We start from the raw sequence: 20,342 nt of genomic DNA, 5'->3' as shown, positions 1-20,342 counted from the left end.
TTTACTGAATCGAGTTTGAATGAGTCACTCACCGAAGTGAATCGTGTTTGAGTCATATGAGTCACAGAGTCAGTTGCCCAGAGAGTGCAAAAAATATACATTTTTACTCAAACTTAATTTGTTTCTCTTTTCATGTAAATCCTACTGCTAAGATGAGTGATTGAAAAAGAAAAACAACTAGTTTTATAGAGCAAAAAAAAAGATTTCTAATGGGAACATTTATTTTTATTTTATTAGTATTTTCCTCATATGTGTCAAATATATATTTTCTCATCTAAATGTCCACTGAGCTGTGAGCCAGGGGGCGGTAATGCGCCTTAACATTGGTTGCCAACCAAGAAGAAGAAGAAGAAGCTGTGAGCCAGGAGGGAGGGGGTGAGTAACTTAAATGTGCTGCTAGCATGTTAGCAGAGCGATGCTACTGTGAACTGAGGAGCTGTTGTCTTGATGTGAGCTTCTACTCAGGGTTTGTTCTTCATGTTCAGAGCAGAAATGTTTTTGTTAAGAAACTGTCTGTTGTTTTTTTCCACACAATTTTAATTATAAGCTAGATATATTTCTACTAATGGAATTAGTTTGCTAACAGCAACAGGGATGCGTCAGTGAGTCAGATTCACGAGTCAGTAAAGTGATTCTCGAGTACTGAACGATTCGTTCATGATTCGCGCATCACTAGTCCGTGCACAGTTGAGACTGCCCCCTGCTGTTAGCTCCTATGTCGTCGGCAGAAAACAGACGGAGCAACTTGAAGTTAGCTTTCCATGCAAACTGACAAAAGTAGTACCGGGACACTGACTGCTAGTTTTACACACTTCGATGGACACTGTTCAGGTTTGTGAGTCTTTTAAAGTGCTTAAGTTGACGTGAGCTAGCGTTAGCATGCAGCTGCTTTAACCAGGGCAGCGTCAGTTAGCTGCAAGGTGACCAACACGTCTCGCCGTTTGCAGAGGTACTTTTCGTTTATACCTGGTTGCGTGTCTTTGGTGCACAGAAAGCGATGGCTGGGTTTTCTCTGGACCTTGGACCGCTGAAGGAGCCTTTGGGATTTATTCGTGTCCTCGAATGGGTAAGCACTGTCACAAACATGTCTTTGTACATTATTCATCCCAATCAGCGTGAAGTGTCGAATATTCGCTGCGATGTCTCCTAGGAGTCATTTGTCCATGTTCCTGGCACCAGTAATAAAACTGGTAAGTTTTATTTCTCAGTTTCCTCATGTTAACCTAGAACAGGGTGTCCGCTTTTATCACACCATAACACCTGATTATGTGTAGGACTGGGGAATCCCACTGTGGCACTCCCAGTGCGGCTGGTACCTGCTGTTGTTGAACCGTGGGGTGAATTTGATGTGGAGTGGCAGCTGCTTGGCTTGTGTTGGATCAAGCTGTAAATCTCACTTGTGTTTGAACTGCCCTTTGACTCCGAATAGACTGATCATGAAGGAAAGAAACACATTAGGATTGAGCCCTGTGTGCCTGCACATATGGTGGTGCTCTGTGTATTTTGAGCACCACCAAATCCACGCGCGGACTTGTTTAAATGACTCTAAGGTCGGATCTGCTGATTTTTCCTGTCAGTGGGTTCCATTGGAATGCACAGTAATGTTTGTTTCAACAACGTAAACAAAGAGCCAGCAGAATTATCCACTGTGCCAAAGTGTTGAGCCGCCCTGGTTTGTTGACAGACGGCAGCTGTCTCATAGCTGAGCATTTATAAATGGCTTTCTTTGTTACAGCTGTTTAACACTGACCTGTGAATCATATATATATAAACCCTTTGTTTCCTAACAGCTCGACACAAAAGCCCATAAATACAGTCTTGTATTTATTATTGACAATATTTTATTTGCTTGCCAGACATTCTAATCTGAAAGATGAAAATCAGCCTGGAAGAAGAGAAACAAAGCCTCGTACACCCATTCGCACATGTGCTGTCTAACATTTGAATAGTAAATTTGTGCATTGGAGGAAAACCTGAGGTTAAGTATCTCACCCAGCAAGCTTTGGCATTCAGAGCTGGCACTGGAGCCACCGGGAATCAAAGCATCAGCCTTGCAGTTAGTGGTTTACTGCCCTTCCTCCTGAGCTACAGCTAGCAGAGATTTAGCTGTTTGTGCTGTGTTCAGAGCTGACGCTGTGTAGTTGGTTTGTAGTTGCATTTGTTTTACATATTTAAGGCAGACAGTCAACACCAGTGTGAACTCTTTGAAGTTAACACAGAGGACTTTTGTGCTATCTGTTATTAGGGCTGTGCGATATGACCAAAGTCTCATATCCCGATATCAGACATCCATCGTCCGGTAACGATATAAATCACAAACATGTAACATTTTCTGTAAAGGCTGTGAATCTCGGGCAGCTTGACCTGCGTGAAGTGTTTCCAGCTGTGCGTCGTGTAGCTGAGTCGAGTGTTTTAACGATGCATGAAACGACACATGTTTAGACACAAGTTGTAACGGCGCCGTTTTCTTTCAAAGTTTGAGTCTGAGCTTTATTTTTAGCACCTGGCGGCTCTTTGTTGCTTCTCATCCGTAAATAATCTGCATCTTTGACATGATTCAGTTTATTTTGAAAAGTCTCAACAGGATCTTGAGCTTTATTGTGAAAGGTTTATGTGGAAAACAAACAAGCGGACAGCGGAGCCACGTGATGGTGTTACCGTCGTTGTTGCTAACGACAACATGTAAAAACAGGCGCTTGTCGTCCGTAGTGTGGTTGTATTAAATCTAAGAGAAAGAGAGACCTTTAAGAAAAGAATGTAGGCCCTACAGCGACATCAGAACATGAAAAAATATCGCCGTAAACAGTTTATTTTGCGACACCACGAAACAAACGATAGCGTGAAATGAAACGACGTTTTTATATCGTCGTCCGCTATATATCGTTACATCGAACAGCCCTACCTACAATTACACCTGATATGTAGAATCGGACAATAATTACATCATCTGTGGGTCATTGTCTTAAAGACACGATTTATTTGGCTTTTTCTTTTCAAACTCTTTAGAATCAGTTACAGAGTGATGCTGTCCATCCAAACCTGACCCTGCCGACCCCCCAGCATCACAGAGAGGTTATAAGCAGGGCTGCACATAAGTGGTCCGCAGGTGTGCATACGCTGTTTTTAGTTCCTATATAAACGGCACTGTTTTTGTCCACTAGAGTGGGATTTTCACGGCACATTCTGCACCACATCTCTGTGCGTTCATCATTTGTTTGAAGCCAGCTCACCTCCTGCAACCACTTTTCTGAGAATACGCGCTTCTTTTGTGGTTCGGACTCCTCCTGGCATTTCTTTGGAGGTGGAGGAACATCACAGTAATTGCTTAAAGGAGCTTCTTCAACATCTCTAAGAGTTCTAAACAAATGTCTGTCCTCCTCCAGAAAATCTTATGTACGCAAACGTGCGTTGCAACTTCTTATCTGGTGCGCGTTTTTTATTTTGACAGCGCATGCGCACCTGCGGACCCTGTTTATAAAGAGCAGCACCATGAGACAGCATGGCATGTTGACAGAAAGCGTATGCACAGTAACTAAGAATGTCTTCAGTAGATAAAGTAAATATTAGGGCTGCTACGATTCACTGAATAGATCGACATAAATCTGTTAATCTAGCTGGATCTTATTGTTAACACTACTGGACATCTAAGATCCACGCCTTTGTTGGAAAGGTGGATGTATTCTGTGATAGGCGGAGTTCAGTCATTCAGGAGAGGTTCAGAGCAGGGCTGGGCGATATTCAATTCAATTTTATTTATATAGCGCCAAATCACAACAAAAGTCGCCTCAAGGCGCTTCATAGATACAGAGAAAAACCCAACAATCATATGACCCCCTATGAGCAGCACTTTGGCGACAGTGGGAAGGAAAAACTCCCTTTTAACAGGAAGAAACCTCCAGCAGAACTAGGCTGCTATGAGAATAGAAATCTAATATCACGATATTTCTTTGGCTGTATCACAGTACACGATATATATCGCGATACGTTCGAATGTCAGTGTCAGTGCTGTGAAGAGCCTGAAGACCAGACTGAAACCTCTCAAGAACATCGTGTCCATTTACAAAAGATTGCAGCTGAACAAACACAATCTTTTCCCAAATCTTTGAGAGGAAGGGAAGCTCTGAGATAGGCCTGGACTGTGAGGGGACCGAGGAATCGAGAATATATATCTTAAAATGACGTCTTCATGCCATTACATCGTTCCTCCATCTGATCAAGGCACACAGGCTCAAACTGATCAAAAACAGCTGGTGAATATTTTAGAAAGGTCGTGTGAGGGCAGCTGTTTTATCTTATTGATAACAAACTGAACTGGGAAATATTCAGAGCAGAGTCAGTCATTGAAAAAAGACCCAGAGGATTGTTGGAGCTCAACAACATCAGAAAAACATGGACTCTTCTGCTGTTACAGACGGTCGCTCAGGATGGGAAACGACGTCGTCTTTCCGCTTGCAGCCGTCCTGCTCTCTCGTCTGGCTGAACGAGTGGTGTCATTTATCCACGGGTCCGGTTGTGGTTTCACACTCATAGTTTGTAAAGCAGCAACCTCATCAAGGACAGTTTTGCATTTATTATAAAAATGAGATGTACCAAAGCCGAGGGGAGATCTTACAACGTTTTTGTTGCAGATGGGTTAAACACACTACAACGATGTGTTGGAATAAGAGGTGTGAGATAAAAATATATCAAATGCAACATATTTTCAGCACGGTGGCACAGTGGTTAGCACTGTTGCTGCACAGCAAGAAGGTCCTGAGTTCGGTCGGGGTCTTTCTGTGTGGAGTTTGCATGTTCTCCTCGTGTTTGTGTGGGTTCTCTCCGGGTACTCCGGCTTCCTCCCACCATCCAAAGACATGCAGCTTGTGGGGATAGGTTAATTGGAAAATCCAAATTGCCACTAGGTGTGAATGTGCGAGTGAATGTGAGTGTGAATGGTTGTCTGTCCCTATGTGTTAGCCCTGCGACAGACTGGCGACCTGTCCAGGGTGTACCCCGCCTCTCGCCCTATGACAGCTGGGATAGGCTCCAGCGCCCGCCGCGACCCTGAAAAGGATCAGCGGAAGCGAATGGATGGATGGATGGCAACATATTTTCATGTTTAGGACCGGTAACTGTAGAGACAGCACAATATGTATGAGCCTGTTTAGGCCCCGACACAGACAGTCTTATCAGACTGATCTCTGGCCAGCAGACTGGAGGGGCAACACGCATCAATATTAAAATCTCCAACAATTCAGGTTTATCAAAGTACGAGACCAGCTAAAAAGTGTGAAAAGTCTTGAACAAAGTCCTTGGGATATTACGGAGGTCTGTACACAGCTGCACCGAGTGTCGGGCGGGGATGCTTGCAGGGCAGCTTCTTCCTAAAACAGCCGCCACTCCACCACCACGCGCAGTCTTCCTCAGCATGTTAAGATATTCACAGTCCGAAGGTAAAAGCTGAATAAAACAGCTGGACTCACCGGCTCTCTGCCAGGTTCCCCTCACCAGCATCAGATCCAGGTCCCCGTTAGTGAAGAAGATTAGTGTTCGCGAGCGAGCATTAACAAGACTTCAGTGGCACCGAAGTGGCTGTCCGACCTGTCGGCCGTACTCCACCCGAGCTAAGACGGGTATTTGACGTGTTCTGTGGTGTGGGAGACGTTCACATGCAGCGTTTGAGACGCTCTTCATTTGTCGTGGAAGAACTTGGCGGTGTTGCCGCATCCTCCTTGATAAATGTAAATCACTGTTCCTCTGTCCTTGGAGTCTTTCTGACAGCAAACAACAAGAGTGCTGACGCTGTTTGGTCCCCTGGATGAGGAGGTGGTGTGTGTTCATGTTTATGAGCATGTGTGGCTGGAGCTTTGCCCTGTGCTTCCATGCAGGCTTTCACTGCTGAAAACCAGGCCTTTCATTAATAGATAGACCCAGCCTCAGGCCTGTGGCTCAGACCCTTACTGACCATCTATATTTGTGTTGGCTTGTGAACAAAGCTTTTTATAAAATATCTCAAACATGCTTTCAGTCTGAAAAGTGTTACAGAAGCCTTGAAATGAACGTGTTCTCGTACATCCCACGGCCACTTTCAGTCTTTGCTTCCATGTACCATGGGACGGCTGCTGTCAGCCTTAGCCGTGTCCTTTCCATGTGGAGGAGTAGCAGCTCTATCTCAGTCCCCCCAAATGACTCAACTCCTCACCCTACTGCTAACGCAGAGTCCACTCCGCCTTTCAGAGACGGGCCACTTGTAGCCGCAATGTCCTTCTAATAGTGTTAACAAAAGATGAACCTAGATGAACACATCGATGGCGTTTCTCAACAACGGTGAAGAATGGCTGCATAACGTTTAGGACGCCAAAATGTACCAGCATGGGGCATCAAATAACCCTGTACCAATGAGATTACACAACTAATAAGCCCGCCCCTCAGCGTGTTCACCACACTGTTAGCAACAGCCGGCTCATCACTACAGGCTCTGGGTCCTTTATAGTGGAGCCAGTGAGTCCACTGTTAGTTGCGAGGCCGTCACAGATGATTCTCCTTCACCGAGGACATTTCAAAGCCGTGGGTTCGGTGGTCTGGTGGGAAACAGTTGAGCGCCGAGTTTTTGGGCTGCAGGGGTTTGGCCGAGGGTCAGTCCGGTTAGCGATGCGTCAGTTAGCCTGTAAAGATAATGGCAGGGCCCACTGACCTCGTTCTCTGCTTTAGATTACATTCAACTGGGTGATATGACCCAAAATTCATTCATTCATTCATTCATTCATTCATTCATTCATTCATTCATCTTTAGCTGGATGGCGATATACTCATGTTTTTTAAAGCCATAAAGTAAGAACAGAGTTCTTAGTCACACTGTGTCCCAGATGTCACACTTTTATTAACATACAGCGCAGATGTACAAGAAAACATTACTCAGAATGATCAGCATTTATTAAATAATCATGCTCCATAAATGAAACAGTGCTGTTTTTGTGCATAACAAAAAGCTGTGCAGTCAAAATGTAAACTACCAGAGGCCGAGCAGAATAACAAGCAGCTGCTCTGTTCCCAGGGTCTACTGCGTGATCCTCTCTGTAACCACCGCTGAACAGGAGCCGTTTATGGCCCTTATGCACTCAGTACGGTAACATTACGCTGAAGCAGAGTACGTATCGCTCCGCGAGGCTCCTCAGCGTAATGCTCCAACAATGCATCAAGCGCTGCGGCTCCGTAGCTCAGCAAAGCTAATGTCTAAACCTGAAAGGTTTCTGAGCGCAGTGTGCCGCATAAAATCGGTTCGCGGTCAGTGAGCACAACCAGGATTCATACATAAGGCGCGCTGTCGATTTTTGAGAAAATGAAAGGATTTTAGGCGTTAGCGCGGTTAGCTCGTTAACACGTTGACGCCGTGCAGCCCCACGCACGGGGCGATCCGCGGTAACTCCTTAACAGAGATTTGCCCCGTTAATGCAGTTACGGCGTTAACGTCACGCTGCAGCACTAAATGTCCAACTGTTTTCTTTTTACCGAGCAGCTCCTCTGAGGCAGCTGCCGTGTCCGTCCTGCCTGCAGGAGAAGCGAGGGGGGAGGTTCTGTTCAGTGAAGGAGAGGCGGAGTAACGCAGTGCAGAGACAAAAGAGAGGCAAACTTGCAGCTCCACAACTATAATTATAACGTAACATAGACTATATCGATATAAAGGATATTGTCACATCTCATATAAAAATATATTGATATATTTAAAAAGTCAATATATCGCCCAGCCCTACTTTCAACTAGTCACTTTTTGGCAGTGAGAAAGTAGAGCGATGAAAAGCATAAAGAGCCTGTTGGAGGACATGAATTAGTCTAAGGCTGCGTTCACACTGCAGGCGAAAGCGCATCAAATCCCAATTTTTCAAATCCGAAAATGTTTTTGACCCTATGCGACCCATCTACCCCATCATGGTGTGACAGTGTGAACGGCACAAATCCGATATTTTCAAATCCGATCTGGGTCACTTTCGTATGTGGTCCTGAATCCGGTACATATCCGATGTTTTAGAAAGCGACTGCTGTGTGAACGGTCAAGTCGCATTAAATCCGTCTTTTACGTCACTGACACAAGACAGACGCCAATTATCAGCTCCGGAGAAGCGCCCGATAAGACATCGCGAACGCATCCTGGCCATCCGGTGAAACTGCTGGGAAGACAACGTTGGAGAAACGTGAACATTTTATTTGTACTGTATAATCTGCAGATTCTGACAGAAATCTGCAGCTATCCTTTGAAGCAGCAATAAGGATCATTATTAGGTTATTCACATTATTATGTAAATAACAAAATAACTTAAAGCAAAAATTGGGAAACGTGAAGTCCGAAGTCTTTATATTAAGGCCATCAGTCAAACATACTGCTGCTCTGGGTCTAAGCAGAGCGCGTTGTGTGTGACGTCTGCTTTTGCGCATGCGGGCGCTCTGAGCGTTCACACTAGAGCGCGTTTGCTGTCGCATTTTATTTGTAGTGTGAACAAGCAGACAAAAACATCGGATTTGATCAAAAAATCGGAATTGAGCATCAAGACCTGCAGAGTGAACGTAGTCTAACATCCACTAGCTTAGCTTGTTCTGATAGTCCAAAGGTTCGTTTACGACCTGCTGAAATTGTCATTCAGAAGAAGTTGACGGCCACAGGAGTCAATTTGGACAGGTGACAGGGATGGAGGGGTGCAGGGGTGAAACAGAACTGTGCCTTCACGCCACGCTGTCCGACTTAGCTTTGAGGGTTTTCATTTGTTTTTGCTTCTGTTTGTTTGAGCCTTGTTCTACACTCAAGTCAAGACAGCAGCTGGGACCAAACTGGGAAGTGGTGGCTGTAGCTCAGGTGGTAGAGCAGGTCACATGGTGCTGTAACAGTAATGTACACTGTTCTCTAATTTAGCTGAATATCTGAGTGTTTTAGTTTGTGGTGGTTAGTGGAGTAAGAATGAGTCCTGGAACATCTCTGCTTCCTACACAGCGGGCTGAGTGCTGTTTCATGGCATTGTGGGCCTTGGAGCTGCATTCCTCTGCATGGAAGATGTTACAGTGACACCACTGAATGTCAGACTGCTGTCTATGCCACACCTTGTAAACATGAACGTGAGTTTGTCAGAGAGCCAGTGTTCGGGCTGTTTTTGCTAGCGTGACCTGCGGGGTCTGATTTTAGGTGACCTTTGACATCTATCTCCTCGATATACTACATACGAATGTAGGATTTTGTTTAAAGCGAAGTGTGGACAGGGGTCTGCCCCCGAGGCTTTATTTGGGGTGGGTCAAGCAAGGCTGAGATGAGCTGAGAAATGTAGTGGAGAACCTGATACACCTGAAAGATGAAACTCATTCCTGAAAATCCTCAGCCAGCCTAATGGCTGCGAAGTTCCTGCGTCTGTGGTTGGGGAGTTTAACTCGGTGTCTATACTGCAGCACAGAGAGCCGTTCGTTTCAAGGCTCTGCTCCTGTGTTGCAGCTCTTCTTTGCAGCTGTTGTGCTGAAGTGGATCTCAGTGATTTGGCAGATAAAGAAAATCGTGTCATTGCAGGAAGGATGTACTGGAAGGAGGACGAGTGTTTATATCATAAGGTGTTACAGTTTAATAGGTGATGTAGCACGAGTAAGAGTCAGTGAGCCTGCCTGTGGGATCACTATTATTTCAGTGCAAAGCTGCTTTTGAACATATCTTGATGTAGGGTATGAACTAGAGCAGGGCGATATGGCCAAAAATATTGATCACGATATATATTTGAACATTTGCGATAACGATATAACTGACGATATAATTGGTGCGAGACAAAATACAACTCCACAACATTACTAGCGCAAAAAGACAACCTTCCATTTATATTCACTTAAACAAGAAGCTGGTTTTTATGTACATTAAAGCTTTATAAAAATGTAACAGTGCAAATGCAAATTCCTTGCTGAAAGTTTAACCAAAAGGCATTTCCAGTAGAAATGGGCTGACATATCCTGAGCATAACCATGTATAATATCCACTGAAGTTAAAAAGAGGTGCTTTGCAACATTAAACTGCAGTGTGCAGTACGCATTTTTCGGACCATAAGGTGCACGGGATTATAAGGCACATTAAGCGAAACAAAGCAGTCAGATAAATCAAACTTTATTAAACTCATTCTTCTTGCTTCCTCCACTTCTGTACCATTGATTCATTAATGTTGAATTCTCTGACAGCTGCTCTATTCCCATGTTGTTGCAGTATATTAATGACTAACCTCGTATTGTGGATGGATTATCTCAGTTGTTCTCCTGACTGAAGTTTGGTCCGTTTACAGCATCCTGCCATGCGATTGCATTTGTCTCTAACTATCAGGAACCTTCACGTTAACTTTTATAAGTGGGAAAGTGTTAGTGTTCATCCTCCAGCTTCACTGTTTATGTTATGCTAACATAGCTGTGTCGCTAGCGATCACGTAGCACATCATTATATACCAGCTAGCCCAACTTCAGTAACCCTACAAACGTCACTGCTGTTTAGTTTCCTGTCTTCATTTATGTTGGAAGTGAAAGCAGAGCTGTACGTTTGAATTTTCTCAGAAATCTCTCAGTCAGAACATGCTATATCATGCTTAGGTAACTAGCGAAACTAGCGAGCTAACTTCCGCTAGCTTCCTGCTAACTTCTAACTCCTTAAATGTAATAAATTTTGTTTTCATGGATGCCTGGATGTTAAACTTCATAGTTACACCTGGTAAAGCAGCAATGCTGATCGTTTAATTACAGATGGAAGAATTTAAACAGTTTTTAACTCTCAGTGATGCTGCAGTGATCGTTTGACTTTGGGACCTGAAGCAGACAGAGTCTGGGACCCAGATTACTCCCAGATTGACGAGCACCTTAGTCCGACAAACACGGTAATAACGACGGCCGCTTGCATGTTCTGCAAAAAAATGTGCTTTGTTGTGTATCTGACGGACGAAAGCTAAACCAGTTCCACACCACTGCAGCATTTTTACAAACCAGTTCTGGTTCATCTGTTTCACTAAACGATCCGCTTTCGCCCTTCTCATTCTCCGTCACCGCCATGCTTTTTCCTCTATGTGCGCGTTTTACCCATATTCTATCGCCATATTTCATTTTCTTATCGTTGCCTGACGTTATACTGGTATTACCGTGAATGGTGTGATATGGCCCAGCCCTAGTATGAAACTAAACATGTAGTGCTTCATGTAGAAATTTGAACAATGTTGATAAAGTTTAGCTTGTAGGGTTCATGAACAAAAAGGCCCAGATCTCTGTAACATAGTGAAAAGTAACATTAGAAATAGTAGGAAGAATGATGTATTTTAGTAATATCTTGTGTTTTCTGTTACATTCTGCCAACTAGTCAGGTTAGAATTAAAACAAGTCAAAGTGTCCGGTATTCTTGATGCCACGATGTGACAGAGCACTCACTGCTGCTGCAGTGTGTGTCGGGTCATACGCTGCTCCTGGGTTTTATTGCAGAAATGCATCTTTTGTTTGTGTGGAGCTCATTACAAACTGTCAGAGAACAGGATGTATTTACATACAGACTAACAGGAGGTTAGTGCAGTGAGCCTTAAACATCCATGGTGGTGATATTGATCCATGTCAGAGGGCCCGGTGGCGCCAGTGTCCGGCAGCCTCGCCTCTGTCAGTGCGCCCCAGGGCAGCTGTGGCTACAATGTAGCTTGCCATCGCCAGTGTGTGAATGTGTGTGTGAATGGGTGAATGACTGAATGTAGTGTAAAGCGCTTCGGGGTCCTATGGACTAGAAAAGCGCTATACAAATGCAGGCCATTTACCATTTACCATGTAATGCTGTTTGACAGTAACACAGTTTAATGGTGATGTTTTCATAGTGCAGTACTGCTACTTTCTCCTAAATATTCCTCCAGCACTCTCATTAACAGGAAATTGTTACTATAGAAATATTGTTTAGCAAATATATTATACAATAAAAGTAATAATATTGTAGCATACTTCAGCCAGGAAGGAGTAGGAGGAGATGCAGAAGGCTGTGAGAAAATGATGAGATGGTTTCAGTGGGTCGTGTTAAACTGGGAGGAAGATGTGCATCCATCCCTGTGTCCTCAGGGACCACAGCTGGTCCTTAACAACACATGTAGTGCTATGAAAATACGTTTTAGATAAGATAAGATAAGATAAGAGAACTTTATTAATCCCTCGGGTGGGTTCCTCTGGGAAATTCGATTTCCAAAAAAGCACAGCACCGACAGAAGTTACAGAGTTATACACACACACATATATATAAATACAGAGACAATATAAATAAAATATACGAAGGGGATAAATAGAATAAATAGGAATAAAAATAAAAATACAAGTGAATTGCACATTTCAAGTATTGAGGTCTATTGCACTGTTGACTATTTACAAAAGTATTGCACAGTGAGGTGAAGAGGCACTACAGCTTAGTTGTTCCCCCCTCCTTTGTCCTCCTGTTTCCCCTCCCTCTCCCCTCCAGAGAGGAGTTAAACAGTCTGATGGCGTGTGGGACAAAGGAGTTTTTAAGTCTGTTATTTCTTGTCTTTGGGAGAAGCAACCTGTCACTGAACAGACTCTTCTGGTTGTTTATGGCCGTGTGCAGAGGATGCCCAGCATTGTTCATAATGTCCATCAGTTTCTTTAATGTCCTTTTCTCTGCCACTGTCACCAGAGTGTCCAGCTTCATGCCGACCACAGAGCTAGCCCTTCTGATCAGTTTCTCCAGCCTGGATGAGTCCTTCGTTTTATGAATAAATGTTGACTTTGCTTGATGTCTCCTCCCATGCATCCTTATTGAACCAGATTGAAGTTCCTGTTTTTCAGATGAATGCCTCCCCCTGTGTGTGCCTGCTTCGCCTGACACATCTTTATGCCTGTTTTTCTGCCTTCAACAGGTCTTTTCAATCTTTGCCTTTGCCACCATCGGAGGTTACACTGGGACAACCCACCTCACAGTCAGCTGTCCCGACGGAGACCAACCTGTAGAGGCGTTTTTTGCCTACCCGTTCAGGTACTGAAGAGCACTGGCACTCTCCCAGTCTAGTTTCTGATGCAGTGTCCTGATAGGTCCAGTCCACACCTTTACCTCATTAGTGTAATGAATGGTACGATATGATCCACAAGCATAAACTCTGCTTTACAGATGTGTTTGAGGACTTACACAGAGGGACCACAGGTACAGCTGTTTTACTAATGTGTCCGTCCAAAGCTGAATAAATGGTCATTACAGTTCAGCTTGATGAATTGGATCATTTTCTAACCTTTGTGTCCACACTAATGTCCAAAACTACTCCAACCACCCTGCTGCTCACTTACAAAACCTTAAACACGTGTCCTGATACGCCAGATCACATTGGGGTTCGTGGTACCAGCTTCACAAAGACCCATAAATGTCCACCAACTGTAAAACAGTTTCCTCTCTATTCCTGCTCATTTGTGTTTTAAATAAAACAAACAATATAACCTGCTGGAACAAGTCAGTCAGTGCACAGCTGCAGATGGTTGTACATCACTGCAGGTCATCCTCTGGAGTCAGTACATGCTAATCTCTGCATAGTTTGAATATAGATCTAATCCAGGTGATGTGGAATAACACTGTGATGTTAGCCATTCTCTGGTAGTAGCAGGCTAACATGTGGACTTCTTTAAGTTTCTTCAGGACGGGTCAGCTCTCATCTGAGAAGCTTCTTCAGTTCTAAGAGCGACTGGTGGAGAGGCCCACATTTAAGCCCTGGGACTTTCTACCAATGACCTTAATGACCTTAACCTCCTAGGACCTGGCGTCCACATGTGGACATCATATTTTGGGTTGTCTAGACCAAAATACAGAGTTTTGCTCTACAAAGGCCTGATATCCACGTACGAGACGTTATACTGCCACTGTTCTATTAAAATGAACGTCCTCACATGTGCATTTCATTTTTCTCAGAAACAAAAATCAGGTAATCCTGTGCTCTTACCTTCATCAGGTCCCAATCAGCACAAAGAGAAATGCTGTGGAAGAGTTTGGGTCTTAGGAGGTTATTGACTGATCCTGAAAACTTCACAATGTTGATCAGTTTTTGTAGCAGCAGTTTATTTAAACCATATATGAAGTTCCATACTCTACTGTGTAATGCTTTTAATTGTTAAATGTATGTTTTATAACAGAGGGGAGACGTGCATGTAATGTGGTCTGTGCATATCAGGGGGATTGGTGCACATGCATGGAGGTTCTGTAAGTGACAGGGATGCTCTGTGTAGGTTTACATGCTTGTATGCACAGAAAGGTGTTTCAAAGAGGAAAAATGTTGGATTCATAAATCGTGTTTATATCTTTGTTTATGTTTGTAGGTCATCGTACGCATTCGTAACCCTTTTGAGGCATCACTTCTCTCAATAACACAGTCACATAATAATAAAGTGCATGTTGCAGTTAGGATGTAGAAGCCAGAAGAGTGTGTGCTACTTTTATTCTAGTAGTTCTGTTGGACACAGACATGCACATGTAACATTAGGACTGTGATTCTATACCAGTGTGATCAGAATGAAATGGGAACAAATGGAAATGCTGTTGTGACACAAGAACAGATGTTAGAGTCGTCATGGGGCAAATAATTGTTTGATCACCTGCTGAATTTGTAATCAGGCACATGGTTGACTCCCTGGGTTATTACCTCCTGGGCTGCTCTGTCATCTCTGCTTCATGCAGCAGCTCTGTGAAGCATGCAACACTTGGTCCACCCATCTGTATCTGGCCTTGCAGCCTGTACCCCAGGCACTCAGTGGGCACTCAGTGGGCACTCAGTGGGCGCTGAGCCTGCTGCTGTCCTTCAGTGCCCAGCTGGTGGTGCTCAGCTTACCCAGCTAGATGTCCACCAGGCGGGAGTGGACGGCTTAGGCCTTGCACCGGTGGACAATTGCTAGTGTTTCCATGGCAATATTGTTTGTGACTCTATTTGTCACGGGGCTTTCTGCACATACCACTGGTGGGTCCACTGCCACAGATCACTGCTGTGACCCTGTCAGCCAGGGGAGGAGCCACACAGGTGTATCACATCAACCTCCTTAAAGGATGGAGAGAGGCTCCCCTCCCTCCATTGACCGTCTCACACAGCTGTGTTCTCCCCTCTGCGTGGCTGCACCTCATAGAGCCTTTTGTTACGCACCTTGTGACGGTGCGTTCATGACCCTGAACACAAAAGAAAGATGGTGCAGAAAGAAATGGCTGAAATGCTGAAGATGGAAGTAATAGACGAGTCGCACATCACCTTCCTTCACTACATAGTCCTTGTAGTGAAGGAAGTGTTGACTACTGCAGGGTACATGAAGGATCAGTGTCCTATGCCCCAGGTTGGGCACTGCACTGTTTTTCTGCTGGCAGATTGCCGTGTCTCCAGAAGGGAAAAGCGTCCTTCTCCGCTCCGTAAAGCTTGGTTCGTCACGTGTGTTCGACTTTTTCAGAGCCCCAGCCACTGCAGTGCCACGTGGCCACGCAGGAGCACCTGCAGATGGATAAAACGGCAGCCATCATATCCTGCCAGCATCCCAAGGTGCCGCGGTTCTTTCGAGCTAGCTGGTTACTACCACCAGTTTGTGCTGAACTTTGCAGACCTGACCAAAAGGGTGGCCCAGATCTGGTCTAGTGGACGGAGCAGTGCCACAGGCAAAGAAGGCCCTCTGTGGGGAAGCCCTGCTTCCCTCCCATTCATTCTGCAGACGGACACCTTGAACAGAGCCTGGGGGCCATTTTGTCCCAGCAGGTAGGGTGGACCACTCTGTCATTTACATCAGCCTGTCAGAGTGGGTGCAGCACCGTTGAGTTGGAGATGACTCCGCCTCTGTTACCTCCCAGGCTGCCCATTCAGCAGGGAATGAAACCATTATTTTCCTGTGTTTTTAACTCTGTGGGGGATTTTCAGATGATCATAACCAGGGATGTGAACCATGAGGCCTGCAGGTCAGAGTCAGGCCAACAAAGACTTCAGTGAGGCACTGGGGGCTGCTTCGGGAAAGGGCACATACGTTTTCAACTTGTAACTGTATTTTTATAGGTTTATAGTAGGGCAGGGCGATGTGGCCTAAAGTCCATACCATGGGCTAATTTGAAGCATGTGCCGTAACGATATCTATCACCATATGTTCTTGTCTTCTGTACAGCGCTCCCTCGCTATAACGTGGTTCACCTTTCGCTGTTTCGCCTTTTTTTCCTGCATGCTGTTTTTTGGGGGTTTTTTTACAGCTTATTGTGTTCTGCGTCCTGATTGGCTGTAGACCATTGTCAATCAATCGTGTGCCGTGTCTCCTGTACAGGACAGGATGCGGTCAGCTTGTCAAACGTAAATCTTCGATCCTAGCAGTGTGACTCTGAAGTGCTGCACTGTATGTTTGTACGTTTTCTCCTCAACAAACAACAATGTTGACGAATCGTTTCGCACCGTCGAAGGCTCCAGCAGGTGCCGTTGGTTTCATTCTTTAACACTGGACTTCTACGAAGGTTTGAACTGTGAGAGTTTAAACAAGAGAGAAGAGTGTGAAAATGTTCCTGCCTGTCTGAGAAAAGAGTATAACGTGTGCAGTGACGGGTTTTACAGCCTTTAAACATCTATAATAATTGTAAAAAATAAAGTTGGCTACTTCGTGGATTTCACCTATCGCGGGTTCTTTTTAGAACGTAACTCCTGCAATAAACGAGGAACCGCTGTATTTCATATTTTCCGCACTTAAAATCCTTTAATCTTCTCAAAAATTGTCAGTGCGCCTTATGTATGAATCCTGGTTGTGCTCACTGACCTCGAACCGATTTTATGTGCTACACGGCGCTCAGAAAGTGCAACTTTGCTAAGCTACGAAGCCGCACAGCCTGATGGATTGCTGGAGCATTACGGCTACCGTAGTCAGGAGCCTCGCAGAGTGATCTGGGTCCTAAACTCCGCCTCTTCAGGTCCCAAAGCCAAACGAATGCTGAGAGTTAAAACTGTCTAAATTCGGGGGGTCCACTAGGGGGCGCGTTATGGAGTAGACGTGCAAACCACTAGGTCCCATTTATCTGTTAAATTACTTTATGGTTCACCTATTGTGGCCCAATTCAGAGATTTCTTAAGCTCTATTAAGAAAGTCAGCATTGTTTTAGCTGGTGTTCTTTCCGTCTTTTTGCCTTATCTCGAAGTGAAATGCCTCCTAAGCAGTCTGCTAAAGGAGCGCAGGCTAGCTGCTCAGAGACCGCTAGCAAAACTACCGTTGACCCAGCGACACTGCTAGCTTTCCGCGACATTGTCAAAGAAGTGATTCAAGAGGAAAATGACAACCTACGGGACGAAATTAAATGAGCCATTTCGCCCATCCAAACCACTCTTGACGAATGTACTGAGAAGTTGGGCGAACACGAGGAAGGCTTGAATAATCTGGACAAGCGGCTAGAAGTTATGGAGACATGTTTCGCAGATCTGAGTAACCAATACAAGAAGTTGCTGCTGAAAACGGACGACTTGGAGAATTGGGGAAGACGATGCAACTTGCGTATATTAGGAGTGCTGGAGGGAGCCGAACAAGGGAATCCCACTAAATTTGTTGCTGATCTGTTGCACGTTGTACTGGGTGGTCCCGGCGGTTTGGAGCAGGCTCCGATCCTGGACAGAGCTCATCGGGCGGCGGTTGCACTGCCCACGGAGGGAGGGCGACCGCGGCCGTTCATTGTTCGCATTCATTACTACCAGGAGAAGAAGCGGATACAGCGCTTAGCCAGACAGAAAGGCCGGCTGGAGTTTCAAGGGAAGCAGATCTTCATCTTTCCTGACTACAGCGCCGACCTGGCCAGACGCCGGGCTGCTTTCAGCGAGGTGAAGGGACTACTACGGAAAAAAGACGGAGTTCGCTATGGTCTTCTTTATCCTGCCCGGCTTCGGATCTCGTTTAATGGAGAAACACAGGTATTCGACTCTCCTAAAGCAGTGAAAGATTTCATTGACTCCAAGTTTGAGTCATCTCCCGAATGACATTTCATAAGAACCACCGGGACTTTCATACCATCGTGACTATATTTTTGTCAATCAATAAACGGACGATCTTTGGTTTAGCTTAGTTTCTTGTTCAATGTTCATTTAGAAATCTCAGATGTTGGTGAGTTTGCCCTTGTTTCCTGGGAGGTTAACTATATTCCAGTACTTGTCACTTAAAAGGGACTCCGGGGTCAGCTTTGATGAGAAGTGAAACAGGTCCGTTTTTCGGTTACGGGTAAATTTGACGTGGGAGTTTTTCTCTTTCCTTCTCTTAATTATTTTACTCTATTGTGTTGGACTTTGTGACTTTCTAATTTGAATATGTTTTGGACTACATGTGTGATTCATAGTTCAGATGCTTCTGCTCATGTGGGGCTGTGGTTATGAATAAGGTGATTGGGACTCTTAATAGAAGCAGGGGAGCTGTGGGAAATTGGTGTGCGTCGTTTGGGGACAACACTGAACACGGGGAGGTGGGTGGGAGGGACTTATCTACTTTTTCTCTTTTTTGTTGTATATTATTTGCTCAGATTATTGTTAACAACAACATTTCAGTGTACACCCATGATAGGATTGGTATTTGCGTTTGGAACCGCCTTTTTCATCATGTACTTATATGGTGATGACTTCTGTTGATGATACTTCAACTGCTGTGAGTAATGGCTGCCATGTTAACTTTATTAGTTGGAATGTGAAGGGATTGAACCACCTAGTGAAACAAAATAAGGTGCTCTCTCATCTTCTTTATCTTAAAGTACATGTAGCGTTTCTTCAAGAAACACACCTTAAGCATACAGATCATGCCAGATTAAGACGAAATTGGGTTGGACAAATTTTTCATTCCAAATTCAATGGTAAAGCCAAAGGTGCAGCAATTTTGATTAATAAGAATACTCCGTTTATAGTCTCTCACACAATAGCTGACCCAAATGCTCGCTATGTAGTTGTGACAGGGTCCCTGTTTAATACTTCACTTATTTTAGCAAACGTATATGCTCCGAATTGGAATGACTCAACTTTTTTCAATGACTTTCTTAATTCCCTTCCACAGATCAATACACACCAATTGATCCTTGGAGGGGACATGAATACTGTTATGGATCCAGTACTAGATCGCTCCTCAGATAAAAGACTTCTACTCCCTAAATCCTCATTAGTGTTACAGTCATATTTACAAACCTATGGGGCTGTTGATGCGTGGCGATTCCTCTACCCCTCCACTAAACAATATTCCTTTTTTTCTGCAGTGCATCAAACGTATTCTCGTATAGACTACTTTTTTGTTGACAAAAAATTGCTTCCCAATATCAAGACTTGTAAATACAATAGCATAGTAATATCTGATCACAGTCCACTTGTTTTGGAACTCGGCTTCCTGGATGAACCCTTTGTGTACTCCTGGAGACTCAATCCTCTTTCTTTGTCAGATAAGGAGTTTGTGGAATATCTTTCCAAACAAATTGATATCTTTATAAGAACCAATATTACGCCTGGTATGGCCTATAGTACGGTTTGGGAAAGCTTAAAAGCATTCTTACGGGGCCATATTATATCATACTGTTCATATACAGTGGGGCAAAAAAGTATTTAGTCAGCCACCGATTGTGCAAGTTCCCCCACCTAAAATGATGACAGAGGTCAGTAATTTGCACCAGAGGTACACTTCAACTGTGAGAGACAGAATGTGAAAGAAAAATCCATGAATCCACATGGTAGGATTTGTAAAGGATTTATTCGTAAATCAGGGTGGAAAATAAGTATTTGGTCAATAACAAAAATACAACTCAATACTTTGTAACATAACCTTTGTTGGCAATAACAGAGGTCAAACGTTTACTATAGGTCTTTACCAGGTTTGCACACACAGTAGCAGGTATTTTGGCCCATTCCTCCATGCAGATCTTCTCGAGAGCAGTGATGTTTTGGGGCTGTCGCCGAGCAACACGGACTTTCAACTCCCGCCACAGATTTTCTATGGGGTTGAGGTCTGGAGACTGGCTAGGCCACTCCAGGACTTTCAAATGCTTCTTACGGAGCCACTCCTTTGTTGCCCGGGCGGTGTGTTTTGGATCATTGTCATGTTGGAAGACCCAGCCTCGTTTCATCTTCAAAGTTCTCACTGATGGAAGGAGGTTTTGGCTCAAAATCTCACGATACATGGCCCCATTCATTCTGTCCTTAACACGGATCAGTCGTCCTGTCCCCTTGGCAGAAAAACAGCCCCATAGCATGATGTTTCCACCCCCATGCTTCACAGTAGGTATGGTGTTCTTGGGATGCAACTCAGTATTCTTCTTCCTCCAAACACGACGAGTTGAGTTTATACCAAAAAGTTCTACTTTGGTTTCATCTGACCACATGACATTCTCCCAATCCTCTGCTGTATCATCCATGTGCTCT

At 44.4% G+C, this 20,342-nt stretch overlaps 1 protein-coding gene across 4 annotated transcripts in view; it reads left to right on the top strand.

Annotated features, from left to right (window-relative positions):
* The first annotated feature begins 343 nt into the window (after window positions 1–343).
* Window positions 344–20,342, top strand: part of sypl2a (synaptophysin-like 2a) — a 38,760-nt gene continuing 18,761 nt past the window's right edge. Inside the window, exons 1-3 of one of the 4 annotated variants that reach the window (XM_082534107.1) lie at window positions 344–449; window positions 992–1,066; window positions 12,861–12,976. In XM_082534107.1, coding sequence (XP_082390233.1) covers window positions 402–449; window positions 992–1,066; window positions 12,861–12,976 — 239 coding nt within the window. In that variant the 5' untranslated portion in view covers window positions 344–401. Of the gene's footprint in view, window positions 450–677; window positions 832–991; window positions 1,067–1,155; window positions 1,191–12,860; window positions 12,977–20,342 lie in introns of those variants that run through there. The other 3 variants (XM_082534108.1, XM_082534109.1, XM_082534110.1) reach the window with 3 other exon arrangements.

The sequence above is a fragment of the Aulonocara stuartgranti genome (genome assembly GCF_965226115.1).
Source record: "Aulonocara stuartgranti genome assembly, chromosome: 5".
NCBI classification, from domain to species: domain Eukaryota; kingdom Metazoa; phylum Chordata; class Actinopteri; order Cichliformes; family Cichlidae; genus Aulonocara; species Aulonocara stuartgranti.
Note: the sequence above shows the minus strand (reverse complement) of the source record. Positions and strands in the feature narration are given on the sequence as shown.